Genomic DNA, 13,096 nt, shown 5'->3' on the forward strand with positions numbered 1-13,096 from the left:
CCAGCACAGAGCTCTGCAGACAAATGTTCCCAAGGGAGATTTCTAAGTGGAGAATAAAATAATGTGGGTCCAACATGAATCTGTACTCCAGAAGGTTATGCTACTGCACTGGCATCCTATCCTTCAGAGGAAATAAGGTTTAACATTGCATCATGGTTTCTGTAATCCAATGGAGGCAGGAAGTGCATGAAAAATAAGTGAACTTTCTAAACAGCTACAGAAACAGAGTGGTTATGCAATATATTTTACAGAGCAGAGAAATCAATACTGCTGTCCAGCAGGGACAAGTTGAAGGATAGGGATAGATTACAGATACTTAACCAACTCAACACTGAGAAGAGTAAGACATGGTAATTCAAGACTGCAGTAGACCAGTAGCCCCAGCCGTGTGGTGCAGAGGTATAAAATCCTGCTTGCAGCCCAGATTGCCTATATTCGACTAACAACAAGGGTGATGAAGGGACTGGGCAAGGGAAGGTGGGGGTAAGTGGGAGATATCTGCTCATTCATGTGTGTGTGTGGGAGGGGGCAACTTGGCTTGCTATAGTGGTGACAACTGTAAAAATAGAGGGGTATCTCTACAGTGTGAAAAACGTGCTTGCATGGAAGCTTGCATGTTCCTCCCAAGGCAGCTACAGAGGAGCTTACAGGCTGCCAAAGGGATGAGGATAGGACACTCTGTAGGATTTGTCAACTGACTCTCACCTCCACCAAAGAATGAATGGGCTGATACTGTGAACCAAGAGGGAAAAAACAGAAGTGGACCAGGTATTTTGATCAAGGACTGGTTTCACCTTCAAGAATGATTCATCTATATATACCTGCTGCTAACAGTTTATAACACACACACATATATATACATATATATATATATATATATATATATATACATACACACACTAAACTTGTTTTTGTGGGTAGAGATACCTGTATTTAAAGGAATACATGCATTTAGTCGAAGTAACTACCTCCGAACATCAGTTTTTCCGAACCTGAATGTCGAATTTGTAATTGGCGTACGGTCAGAATGTCGTACGAAACATTGAATTCGACATTTCCGACCGCTCTACCACCTAAACAAGTGCTACGATGGGTCAAAAAAGGGGGGATATTTTCTGTTTCGACAATCTCCGGTTTGGACATTTGAGAACCTGCTGCACTGCTTTCGACATTTAGCACGTCAATAAGGTAACGGTCAGCTAAATGCATGCATACCGTATTTAAAATGTATGGTAAACTTTACTTTCTTTCTCCAACAATGACTTTTGGCACACAATATCAGAAAATTAAGCTTACCAATTTTTTTCTATGAATTTTAAAAGGTAATACGCTCAAACTAAATAAATAACCTTTCTTATGAAATCATAAGGAAAAACAATCACCTTTACAAAGCCTAAAACAGACTGCTGCATCTTTCAATAAGTACTTCTACTCCTTCTAATTCTTGACAAACGTATTAGACAAAGCTCACAGAAAACTATTCACAGTGAGCTGTGCAATCAACTCAATCTGTTACAAGGCTCAAACACTCAAATATCTTATGAGAGACTATCCTCTGGTATTCTATACACCTTAAATGGGAAGGTGAGTTACTGTTTTCAAATCACCATACTCCAATCAAAAAGCCAAGCATAGCTACCTTTTAAAATCCATTTTTATTTTTCTCAGTTTGAAACAGTATCCTGAACATTAGGCATACAGAACTTCAAAGTAGTTGTGACCATGTGTAATTACCCCCCCCCCAGCATACACACAAGCATACACATTTCATTTGCAATTATTTGCTTTCCTTTTTTAAACCTGTAATACTATATTCTTAAATTATATTTTTACATAAATTCAAGAGAAAGAAAAACACTGCTGCCAAGCAAACTGCAGTCTTTTCATTTTGTTACAGATAAAATTCTGAAATTGCCACCCACTGCCTAAATGTTTTTAAGCAATGTGGTAATCTCACTTTAGCTGAATTATGAACTTTTTGTCTTTAAAAGCATTAAAACCTTAACAAGCTTTGTGAAACAGCTTTCATAGAAGATAACTCAATATTATTTCACTGAAGTAATGATAATGTTCTAAATAATCAAGTCAGAAAATTGTGGTGCTGCAGTAGCGTTGTCACCTCACAGCAAGACATTGTCCCGTTCGATTCTCAGCTAGAGAGTCTTCTGTGTGGAGACATGCGTGAATGGGCATACCTTCGTTGAAGGTTGTGCATCAGGGCTGGCAACTCGGCACGTAAAAAATCTACTGCCAATCAGTAGCGGACCGGAGTTCCGCTGTGGCGACCCTTAACCGGGAAAAGCTGAAAGACACAAACAAACAAACTCTTAAAGCCCTTAACCAACAAGTTTGCTGATGATTGCAACTTGGAAGCAATCACCGATTCCCCAAATGATGTTGCTATCCTATAGAAAGGTCTGATGCAGACTAATGACTGGTGTCACAGCCATGGCCTCAAACTAACTGTGAAGAAATGCATGACAATACCCTTTGGGAAATCAAATACCCCTGCAAATTACAACATTGATACCACCCTCCCCCAAGAGTGGACCCAAAGATGAGACACCTGGGTACTAAGACAGTAATATGAACTTTGACCACCGTGTGTCCAAGGTGGTGATGATTCCTTCTATGTGGCTCAGCTTATAAGTAAGGGCATGGCATCCAGATCTAAGGATGTCATAATACCACTGTACTCCGCTATCATCAGACCAATAATCAAGTATGATGTACCCTTTGGCATGCACCTCACCAGCACCTGCAACAGCTGGAGTGTCCTCAGAGGTTTGTCACCAAATAAAATTAAGGGCATAACCAACATGTCATATTCGGAATAATTAAAAGCCCTGAGACTGTATTTAGTTTCCTATCAATTACTGAGGGGTGATCTATGCCTGACTTGCAAAGGCAGTCTCTGACCCAGCCCTGATGGATATGCTGCATATTTGCAAAACTAAATGCACAAGGATTACCTGCTCCAAAGATCTAAACTTGATTTCTAACATGAACAGATAATGCTGGGGAGACAAATGTGTGTTACAGAGATCGCCCCTCCTCTGGAAGAGGCTTCCTTTTTGTGTGAAGCAGACCCCTTCCCTGACCATCTTCAAGTGCAATCCGGATCGATGGATGGGAAATCGTAAGTTCCCTCCTGAGGTGGAGCCCATGTCCATTATGGACAGAGCAGTATGTAAAAATTGGCAAACCTCTGCTTGCTGACCCTTATTAACTTTCTGCTAGGGACAGAAAATTGGGTAAAATCTGGATAAAACTGACTAAGCTTGTAAGGGCTCCTGAGCCATTAGCTTAGTAGTGTCCTATGAATCTATGATCCTCTACCAAAACATGATCAACCCACTCATTCCATGGTGTGGGATCAGAGCATTCTCAGGCTGGGCAACAGCCCTACAAGCCCATTCATCCCTGCCAGGAGGCAAAAGATGGGACTAGGGAATGGGCTAACTTGTTGGTCTATCCCTCCCATGGTGTCACACCAGCTCCTCTACAGCAGCTATTTGAGCTCCGCTGCTCGCAGTCTGCCAGAATGGGAGGAGTACCTCTGTGAGCTGAATCCCTGTCTCATGCTTGTGCATTACGGCAGCATAGCCTGTCTTTCCCAGATGTAAAAATAGGCACAGGCAGTTCTCTCCTGTCCTATCTTACCAGCTCTGTCAGACACCTGACCACTAGCAGCACTTACTATGCCTGAGACATAGTGACATAGTTAGGGCTTTATCTCATTAGGTCACAAGACCTGGCAATCAATTCTGACAAGATTGTAGTCTCTCTTTTTAGCAGTTATCATCAAATCAAAGGCTCTGTACAAGAAGGGGTGACACAGATGGATGCTGAATGGCCTCCTTTGTGAAAGAAAAGGATAAATGATTTTTTTCACAGCTGAGGAGGACCTCCTTGGTGCTACAATTGAAAATGATGGAGAAGGGGAAAGCATCATTCACTTGACAACAAGTGTCACTCCATTCAGCCCTTACCAGTACCAGCTCATTAAGTTCTCAGACATGTAAAAATGTAAAATCCCATGGCTCAAAAGGGGATTGATGGTATAGCATTACAAAAATTCTTCACAAAGTTGCTGCTATACCTGGGCCACGGGTAAAACAAGTAAAAGTAAATCCTAACACCCATACCTCTCAACTGTCCAGATTTTCGCAGAACGTCCAGATTTGTGCCTCATATTTTCAGTCTGTTCCTCATAAAATGTGTGTTTTTCAGGCAAATCACCACAGTTTGAAGTAACTAAATAATGACACATTTGAGTTTCAAACTTTATATACTTCAGAAAATGCATGCTAACACAAAACCTCTTATTCTAGCAAGTTTCTATGTTTATAACAGCAATATCTAAAATCTGTCCAGATTTTTGTGTCTTTGTCCCCCCCCCCATATTATTTTACGCTCTGTCCAGATTTCTTGCAGTTGGAGGTTGATTTGTATACTACCACAAGACACACAGTTAGTTATAAGAACCCAACATCACTTTTACCTATAGGTTGAAAAATCAGAAATTCCTCCTCTTGGCAAAAATCTGCATGGTTAGTACTTCCTACAGGTCACATGGTCACTAGTCTCCACAACTAAGAGACTGCAGTCTACCTGTACACCATAAGCTGCCAGCTTACTAGCACTAGACACCTTGCGACAGGGCAAAAATGCCTCATGTTTACTGACAACCACTTATTTTTTTACAACATACTGAACTGACATGTGAGAGGTGTGGATATATACTAAAAGTGGAGGCAAGCCTCTTGTCAGAACACTTAGCATCCAACTGAAGTGCAGTACCCACACTCAACACACAAAAATCTTTCTATGTAGATGTTCTTAAGAAATCCTTTCCTAAGCCTTAGAAACCTCTGAAACAAAACAAAACCCTGACAAAGAAATTCCTCAGCAGCATATAGACGTTTCATCAGTCAAACACACAGAACCCACCAACGCAAATATTGTTGGGGGGGCTGTCACATAGCTGGAACATTTAAGAGCAAAAGGCACCATGGACTGGCAATCACACCCGGAAGAGTACTGGTCTTGGGTGACTCCACATTGAGACATAAAGACAGATACACCACTCACTGGGCAGAACAAGGAAAGGGTGACAGTTTGCTACTTCTCAGGTGCCAGAATATGGCATGCCCCAATGTACTCGTGTTACTTCTTCCCAAGTACTCTGGTCACTGTCCGTGTGAGTGTTTAAATGACTTGAGATGCACATCTTTGGATCATATGAAAAGGGAGGTGTGATGTTCTCTGAATATGTTTCCAAAGCTTGTATACAGCAAACTTTGAGCAGCATCCTGCCTTTGCTGAGAATGATGTCACTTTACCAACATTATAATTGACTTTAACAACTGGCTTAGTTTTTAGTGTCATTCCATGGGACTCAAATGTGTGCTTGCATCAAAGGAGATGACGGACAGTCCTACCTGCTTCAGTCTCCATGGATTTTGTTTATTCACCAAGACACACACAACCCCACAGTATCTATTTTAAACAATGTCAGCCTACCCCATCTTTCGGCCCAGTAAAACCAAATCAGGCCAGTATAAGGGTTGTGCTGCTTAAAACAATAAGACCAAATACGAAATTGTTCTCGTTAGAAGCCTTCCTAACCCTAAAAAAGACTGACATCTGTAGTATTACTGATACATGGTTCTAGTGTAGATAACACACGTTCCTTAGCAGGTTTCATTGCCTACCATTCAGACCCTGTCCTGGGGGTGCCTCTGGTGGAGGTATGTCCAGATTCCTTCATAATTCCATCACATCTAGACCTGACGAGGAAGATACCAGCTCTGAACTCCCCCATCCTATTATCTACGAAAAAGATGTCTTACCATATCTTAGCCATTTACAACTCATTTTACATCTCCAACAATCCACTAGGTATATCTAAATGAGCTTGAGTCAATCAATAGATCTGAGATGGACTCATTTTTTCTTTATAGCTAGGATCGTTAGTTATAGATAGAATTCTCCTAAGCTCTGTGCCCAAATAATGTATCAGGAATAAGAGAGACATAGAAAAGCTGGCCTGATATTCTCAAAGTAAGTTGGGGTTTTAGTCAGTCAGTGCAACCACAGTGACTGCATTATCTCTCTTCTGTCAAGTGGCCAACGATTTACTGTTCTCTTATGTAAGATGGTCAACAACATCTTGCATATGGCCTAAGGCCACACCTGGATAGCACTTAAAATTACATACTGGCAACGTGCATTTTTTACTTGCCAAGCCAAAGGAAATACACACTTTTTGTTCACCTTTTTTTTTTTTCCAAAACCTCTTTTTTCTACCCAATGGCAGAGACCCTGATAAAAAAGCTTTTTCTGAGGGATCAAAGATCCCCTCTATGGGTCCTGAACATCTCTAGGTGTTCTTTAGGACCCTATATAATTTATCTTGGTACTACCATCCTGTGCACTCTGATAATGAGATGTTCTTCAACACATTTCATGATATTTTTCATTTAATGAAGAATGTAGCAAAAGTTAACTAATGCTGTGGCTAACACCACTAAAGAACTCAAAGTACCTTCTCTTATGAAAGGAGCATTACTCATCTCAACATTTACAGGTCTTCATAATGTTCATAATTACAGTAATGGTGATATCATTTGAAGCTGAACACGATGACAAAGAAAAAAACTACGCCTCCTCAGTATAATGAATATACAGTGTAGAGCAGTACAACACAAATTTCTCTCCCCACCTTCAAAATCTTGTTTTGATTGTCTTTTACTTTTTAGAACAGAAGACAAAATTCCAGTAGCTTCTATGTTGCATACAGCTGATGGTTTAGTGGTCCAAAAAGAAGATGAGTGTAACACCAGTATAATAACTAAGTGTAGGGTAAAGCACAATTAGTTAAACGTCACACTTCTTTTCATGTGGTCAGTACACTGGGGACATCTGTTTTCTCCAAGATGCAGTGATAAAGCTGATTGTGATACAAAGTGTGTGTTATTTTTTCTTTTTTGTTCTTTTTTTCTTTCAATGTGGCATTTGTACAGCTTTTCACTTGTAATGGCGTCCTAGACCCCAAAAGAAGCAAAGTTAACGAAGATCACAGCACGGCACTTGCTTTTTTAAGACCCTTACCAGTGGGATATTTGTCAGTTCATTGTATTCGGCTTTGATGGATTTCCACCATCTATTTAGTTTCTATCTCCACCTATTAGTTCTTAGCTGTCATGGTCCTAATCTTTGACCCCCCCCCCCCAAAAAAAAACAAAGTTAATTACTTTCCTAATAATGACCTTAAACATTGTATACTGTACACAAATCTGTGTGCAACATGAAAACAAATTTCACACAATGTGAAAGCCTGAGGTGCCAAATGTCTTTCACAAGCACATTTACTCAAAAGCTTCTTATGCAAAGATTATCAGATTCATCAATCCTTCAACAGTAGTACTTGTAGAGAGATGGCCAACAACAATAACAATACCATAAACTGGCACTGAGTTACCACAAAAGTAATCTGCAAATTAATGTTTAAAAATACTTTCAACAGAATATATGAAAATTATGACTCAATGGATTCAACAGAACTGGGATGAAGAATTGCAGAGTACAAGGTAGTGACAGGACTATATTTTATTACTGCAAAACCAACATCAATGCCACCAAGCGAGGGACAAATGGAGGCTTCAGCTGAGTTGTGGGTAGTGCCTGAAAAACATTTACACTGCAGATCTGAAATGATGAACGTAATAATGTTCCTGTGTTTTGACTCTCTCCTAAAATACTTCCTCCTGAATTATGGTATGAGCAGCCTGTTAGTGTGGGTGTGTATGTAAATATTTTTTTTTCAAGAAAATACAAGCACTATGAAAATTACAGAAAAATCAGCCAAATTCCCCAGCTTATACTAAAAATAAAAAGAACAGTTAAAATAGATAAAAAAGGAAATTTGCAAGTGTGAAGGCTTATACAAACTACCCTCCTGAGTATGTATAAAATTATGTATGCATTATTAACTCTCAAATGAAGTATTTCAGCTGCCCACATCCATTTTTAACCTGAACACTGTATTTGTGTCTTTCGACTTTTCCCGGTTAGGGGTCGCCACAGCGGAACTCCGGTCCGCTAATGACTGGCAGTTGATTTTTACGTACCGGCTTGCCAGGCCTGACGCACAACCTTCAACGAAGGTACGCCCATTCACGCATGTCTCCACGCAGAAGACACTCTAGCTGAGAATCGAACCGGACAGCATCTTACTGTGAGGCAACAACGCTACCGCAGCACCACCACCTGAACAATGTATATACATCTTTATTCAGTCTAACTTCTGACAAGTTATTCCAGTACATCTTTCATGCAAACAAAAGTGGTAATGGCAGTATTCCTGCAACTGTGACACTGCTGACAAGGAGCTGTACTGTTCAAAGCCCCATCTATTATCCAGACTAAAATAACTACTTCTGAAATTACTGCAGATTACAAACTGCAATGTCTGCCATATAGCATTCAGTTGGAAATGCTACATACAACTGTCTACTGACACTATCAAATTGTATTTCAAGAAATGCTGCTGCTAATTAACTTTTCCTTGGCTATATAAATAATAATTTGACTGGTGCATTCTTCTGTGATGCACAAGGAGAAACAGCAGGGATGTACTTATCCATAAGATTAAAAAAAGAAGAAAAGACAACTTAATGCATCCAATTTCCATGAAGCAGGGAATACAGTAGAAAGAATTTAAATTGTGGAAGGTGGACATAAGTAGCTGTAAATAGTAACAGGGAAAAATTAGGTCCTTCTATTAAAAATGTACAAATAAATAGTTTGTTAAACATTACAAAGGTGTGAATTCCACTTTAGGGCCAAGAAATCTTCCAATAAAAATGCTCCCTTGTAATGCTTGCTAACATGTCTTGCATTGTATGACAAAGACCAGTGCAATATCATGTGCTTAGTTTGTACCTGATTTAATTTTACCTTTCCTGACTGTTCCATCAGCAGCATAATCCAGTATCTTAGATCATATGAAACAATCAGATGTTAATGTCTGGTTTTATAAGGGTTCATTCAATTGACAAATGCCAAACTTACCGCCCATTTGTATGTTCCATCTGAAGATGGTACTGAATGGTGTCTGAGGCGACTGTTTTGGCAGCACCTTCGCCCCACTTCAGTTTGAGAGTCTGATGGCTGAAAACTGTGCACTCTAGCCGTGGAGGATCAGGAGGAAGAGGCTTTGTTTTCATTTTTAACGTGTGGCTGAAAGGACCAGCACCAATGCTGTTAAGAGCTTGAACTCGTATCCTAGCAGAAATTAAGAAAAAGAAAAGTAACTCAAGGAGGGAATATACACAGTTGAAGATAATAAACCCAGAAATAATTTATTTCAGATGAGTTAATACACGCAGTCCTAAATTCATGCCATGTTGTTTTCATCTTAATGTAATCCACACTCATGACTTAATCATTCAGCAACTATACCATCCTGCAGGATTTCTCTTTATGTAAGGATGTCATTTCTAGCAGCCAGAACAGGTAACATTATTATCCAACACAGTATAGAAGGTCATGAGAATCAGTCTCATTCAAATACCAAAACCAGCTTTAGGCAAACTCCAACTCCAGAAAGGAAGCCACAAACCAGTGAATTAAAACCACCACAAAAAGGATTTATTTAAGCTTCCAAATACAGGATTAGCTTTTCGTCTTCTAAGAAAACTTTACCAGAATAAGGTGTAACAGTATCTGAGACCATTTTTATAGCAAAAGCAAATAACTGGCCCCCAATTAAGTAATCAAACAATCCAAAACGTAAAGGTACCTTGTTTAACAAAAATAAATGCAAAATAGAAAAAGCTTGAATTCTCAATAAAAAACATCACATTGGTTAAAACTATAGAATAAGTTCTATTTGAAATACTATTTAAAATATGTGCTTTTTGTAAAATGCATTCCTTATAAAAACTGTACTGTTTTATAAGAACATTCATAAATAGACTGTAGAATATATATATATTATATATACACACACACACACGTGCATCTATATTATCTGCACATGTGTGTGTGTAAAAAACTACTGCAAAAAATTCATCTGTATTTAAAAAGTGAATAAAAAGTACACACAAGTAATACAAAAAACAATGTAAGACTTGTTGACAGGGTATTATTACGATATTACAGTTTATTAGCCCTTTGTTTTAAGACTGGTAATAAAGATACAATGTCATTAATACCGGGAAAGTGAGTCACATCTAATTTCATTTGCCATGTTAATTCACTTAATTCCAGGTAATCCTTCTATGAACCTCCCTCTGGGTTAGGGGTTGCTTTCTCTAGGATTGTAAACAAAAAGCATTTAAACCCAGGACAGGACATTGAGTGCCTGAATGGGGCTTTATTCTGATTATGTTTCAAAATGTTGTAGCTGTGCTCATATATTCACTTTTTCAACTACCTCCTGGTCTTGTCGACATAAAAGGCAGAACAAGAAAAGCAGATGGCCAGGTATATTAGTCCTTTAGACATACAGTTGCCAGGCGGCTGCGGTGGTGCAGTGGTTAGCATTGTCGCCTCACAGCAAAAGGTTCTCTGGTTCGATCCTCGGCTGGGGTGCCTTCTGTGCAGAGTCTGCATGTCCTCCCTGTGGCTGTGTGGGTTTCCTCCGGGTGCTCCGGTTTCCTCCCACATCCCAAAGACATGCTGTAGGTGGATTGGACACTCTAAATTGGCCTTAGATGTGAGTGCATGCGTGTGTGCCCTCTGTAGAAGGTTGGGCGGCGGGCTGGCAACTTGACACCGTAAAACTCCACTACCAATCATGAGCGGACAGGTGATCCGCTGTGGCGACCCCTAACTGGGAAAAGCCGACATACATTTGCCATCTTGCACATACACAGTGGAGTTTGACTGGTTATTTAATTGCATTCTCTGGCTGCAAGAAAATATTTACACTAAGCACAAGTACCATGTTTTCTATGCCCCTTATTCATTTTCTTATTTGTCTGACCTGATTTCAACTTTTTTTAATGTTATTTGCTCTTTTGTAAGTAAGTATAGGTCTAGGTCCTACAATTTCTTTGAGTTTGTCATCACTAGCTAAAATAAACCAATTCTTATTAATAATATCCTTGATTAGGTGGGAACCTGTACTATACTGCAGAATAAAGGCCCTAGTGAAGTCACTTTTCTGGGCTAAAATATCACTACTAAAAGTTCCCCCACCATCATTAACTTCATTTGATAAAGCCTTGCCATGTACACTGTTTCTCAAAATTGTATTGTGTGGAGTATCAAAACCTACACCTGACAGTGGTTGATGCTTCTCCCCCCATTCATTAAAAATTTCATAAAATAAAGAAATGTAACATTAGGAGGCTAAACAATTGGCCAACAATCTGTAAACACAATGGCGCAAAGCACGATGTACATTTTTTTCCATCACTGAACTTTTCAGTGGTGCAGCGGTTGTGTTGTTGCCTCACAGCAAGAGGTTATCCCGTTCGATTCTCAGCTGGGGTGCCTTCTGTGTGGAGTCTGCATGTCCTCCCCGTGGTGGAGTGGCGTTCGAAAGACGTGTAAATGGGCGTGCCTTCGTTGAAGATTGGGCGTCGAGCTGGCACCTCGGCACCGTAAAAATCTACTGCAAATTATTAGCGGACTGGAGTTCCACTGTGGTAACTCCTAACAGGGAAAAGCCGAAAGAAGAACTGAACTTTTCCACTTCCATTACAGCATATCTCCAAATCCAATGACAAGGATAATGCAGTCTAATCCAAACTGTTCCCATAACAGCAGGGCCTGTTTTACCCTCCTTAATCATTATAGTTATTTTAACAAGATAATCCCATGAGGCACAGCTGCATTGTTTTTAGGAGAGACCCAAAAACATTGTGTAAGTGACATACTCAATCTTATACAGTAGATTAACAGAGATTAAGGATACTAAACTCAGGATTTAAATTAATTAGTAACTTGCTGCCCTGTTTTGATACAACACAATTAACATTTTATCTAACATGATGAGAAAAAGTAAAAGAGGGAGATACACTTTCAGAGACAAAACACACAGGATACTACCCTTAGTTCAGAGAGCCGATGTGCAGCATCCTTTCCAAGTAAGCATGAGACTGCTCAAGAAGAGATATTTAACAAAATGGTAGAATTAGAAGACAGAGGATGTAGGGAAAAGCTGAGATGTTCTGTTGTACCACAGAAACATGAAGGAACAGATTGTACTCATTTTATGAAGGCACAAATAAGCAACTGGACTAGTATTCCACTGCAGGAACTGTTAATTAATGTAAGTAGCAGCATAGGCAATAACATGCGTCTTAGCATGGATAAAGTACAGTTGTGTACAGTTACCATAAATGTAGATGTTTGAGTGTATTCACTGTTGTAGTGATCACCTGTGAGTTGTCCCTGCTGTGGTAGCCCTCGGCGGGCTCGAATACCAGAGTCAAAGTTTTGCTGCGTCAGCTGCTGTCACTTGTAGTCTGACATCACGTCATCAGTGCTACAAAGCAAGGCAGCCGACACCACTACATCAGTTTTTCTTGCCCTAACCCATCAGAAGCACAAGGAAATATTGCAAAGTGGTCTTGGTGGCTAAAAACCACAGTGGGAAGCTTATGCCACCCTAGGGAAAGAGGATATAAGGGGGAAGGAGGGAAACCAGGACTGCAACAGTGAATACACTCAAACATCTACATTTATGGTAAGTGTACACAACTATGTTCATTGTGTTTCACTGCTGCAGTCATCACCTGTGGGAGGATTCCCAAAGCTGAGGAGAGGGGTGGAAGGATAGGTTAGAGCCCTAGGCATGGGTCAACAAGCCCTGCAGAGGCAAACCCTGCCCTAGACTTCAAGAAAAGAGGAAGGTGATAAAGCTTTGTAAAGGTGTGGACAGAGGTCCAGGTGGCAGCTTCCAAGATGTCACTAGTGGGGACTCCTCTGAGGAATGCTGTGGAACTAGAGGCTGCCCTAGTGGAGTGGGTACCAATAGACTTAGCGGTGATTTCCCATGTAGTCTGTAGCAGAAATGGATACAGTGGGATATCCATTTGGAAATGGTTTGCTTAGAAATGGGTTTCCCCTTTGCTCC

At 40.1% G+C, this 13,096-nt stretch overlaps 1 protein-coding gene across 5 annotated transcripts in view; it reads right to left on the bottom strand.

Moving 5' to 3' along the window:
• Positions 1-13,096, bottom strand: part of FNDC3A (fibronectin type III domain containing 3A) — a 3,267,883-nt gene that overhangs the window by 115,876 nt on the left and 3,138,911 nt on the right. For all 5 annotated transcript variants that reach the window (XM_044073165.1, XM_044073164.1, XM_044073166.1 and 2 more), the window contains one exon: positions 9,079-9,291. In XM_044073165.1, coding sequence (XP_043929100.1) covers positions 9,079-9,291 — 213 coding nt within the window. The remainder of the gene's footprint in view (positions 1-9,078; positions 9,292-13,096) is intronic.

Source organism: Protopterus annectens, chromosome 5.part1 (assembly GCF_019279795.1).
Source record: "Protopterus annectens isolate FY-2018-M chromosome 5.part1, PAN1.0, whole genome shotgun sequence".
Taxonomy (NCBI): Eukaryota; Metazoa; Chordata; order Ceratodontiformes; family Protopteridae; genus Protopterus; species Protopterus annectens.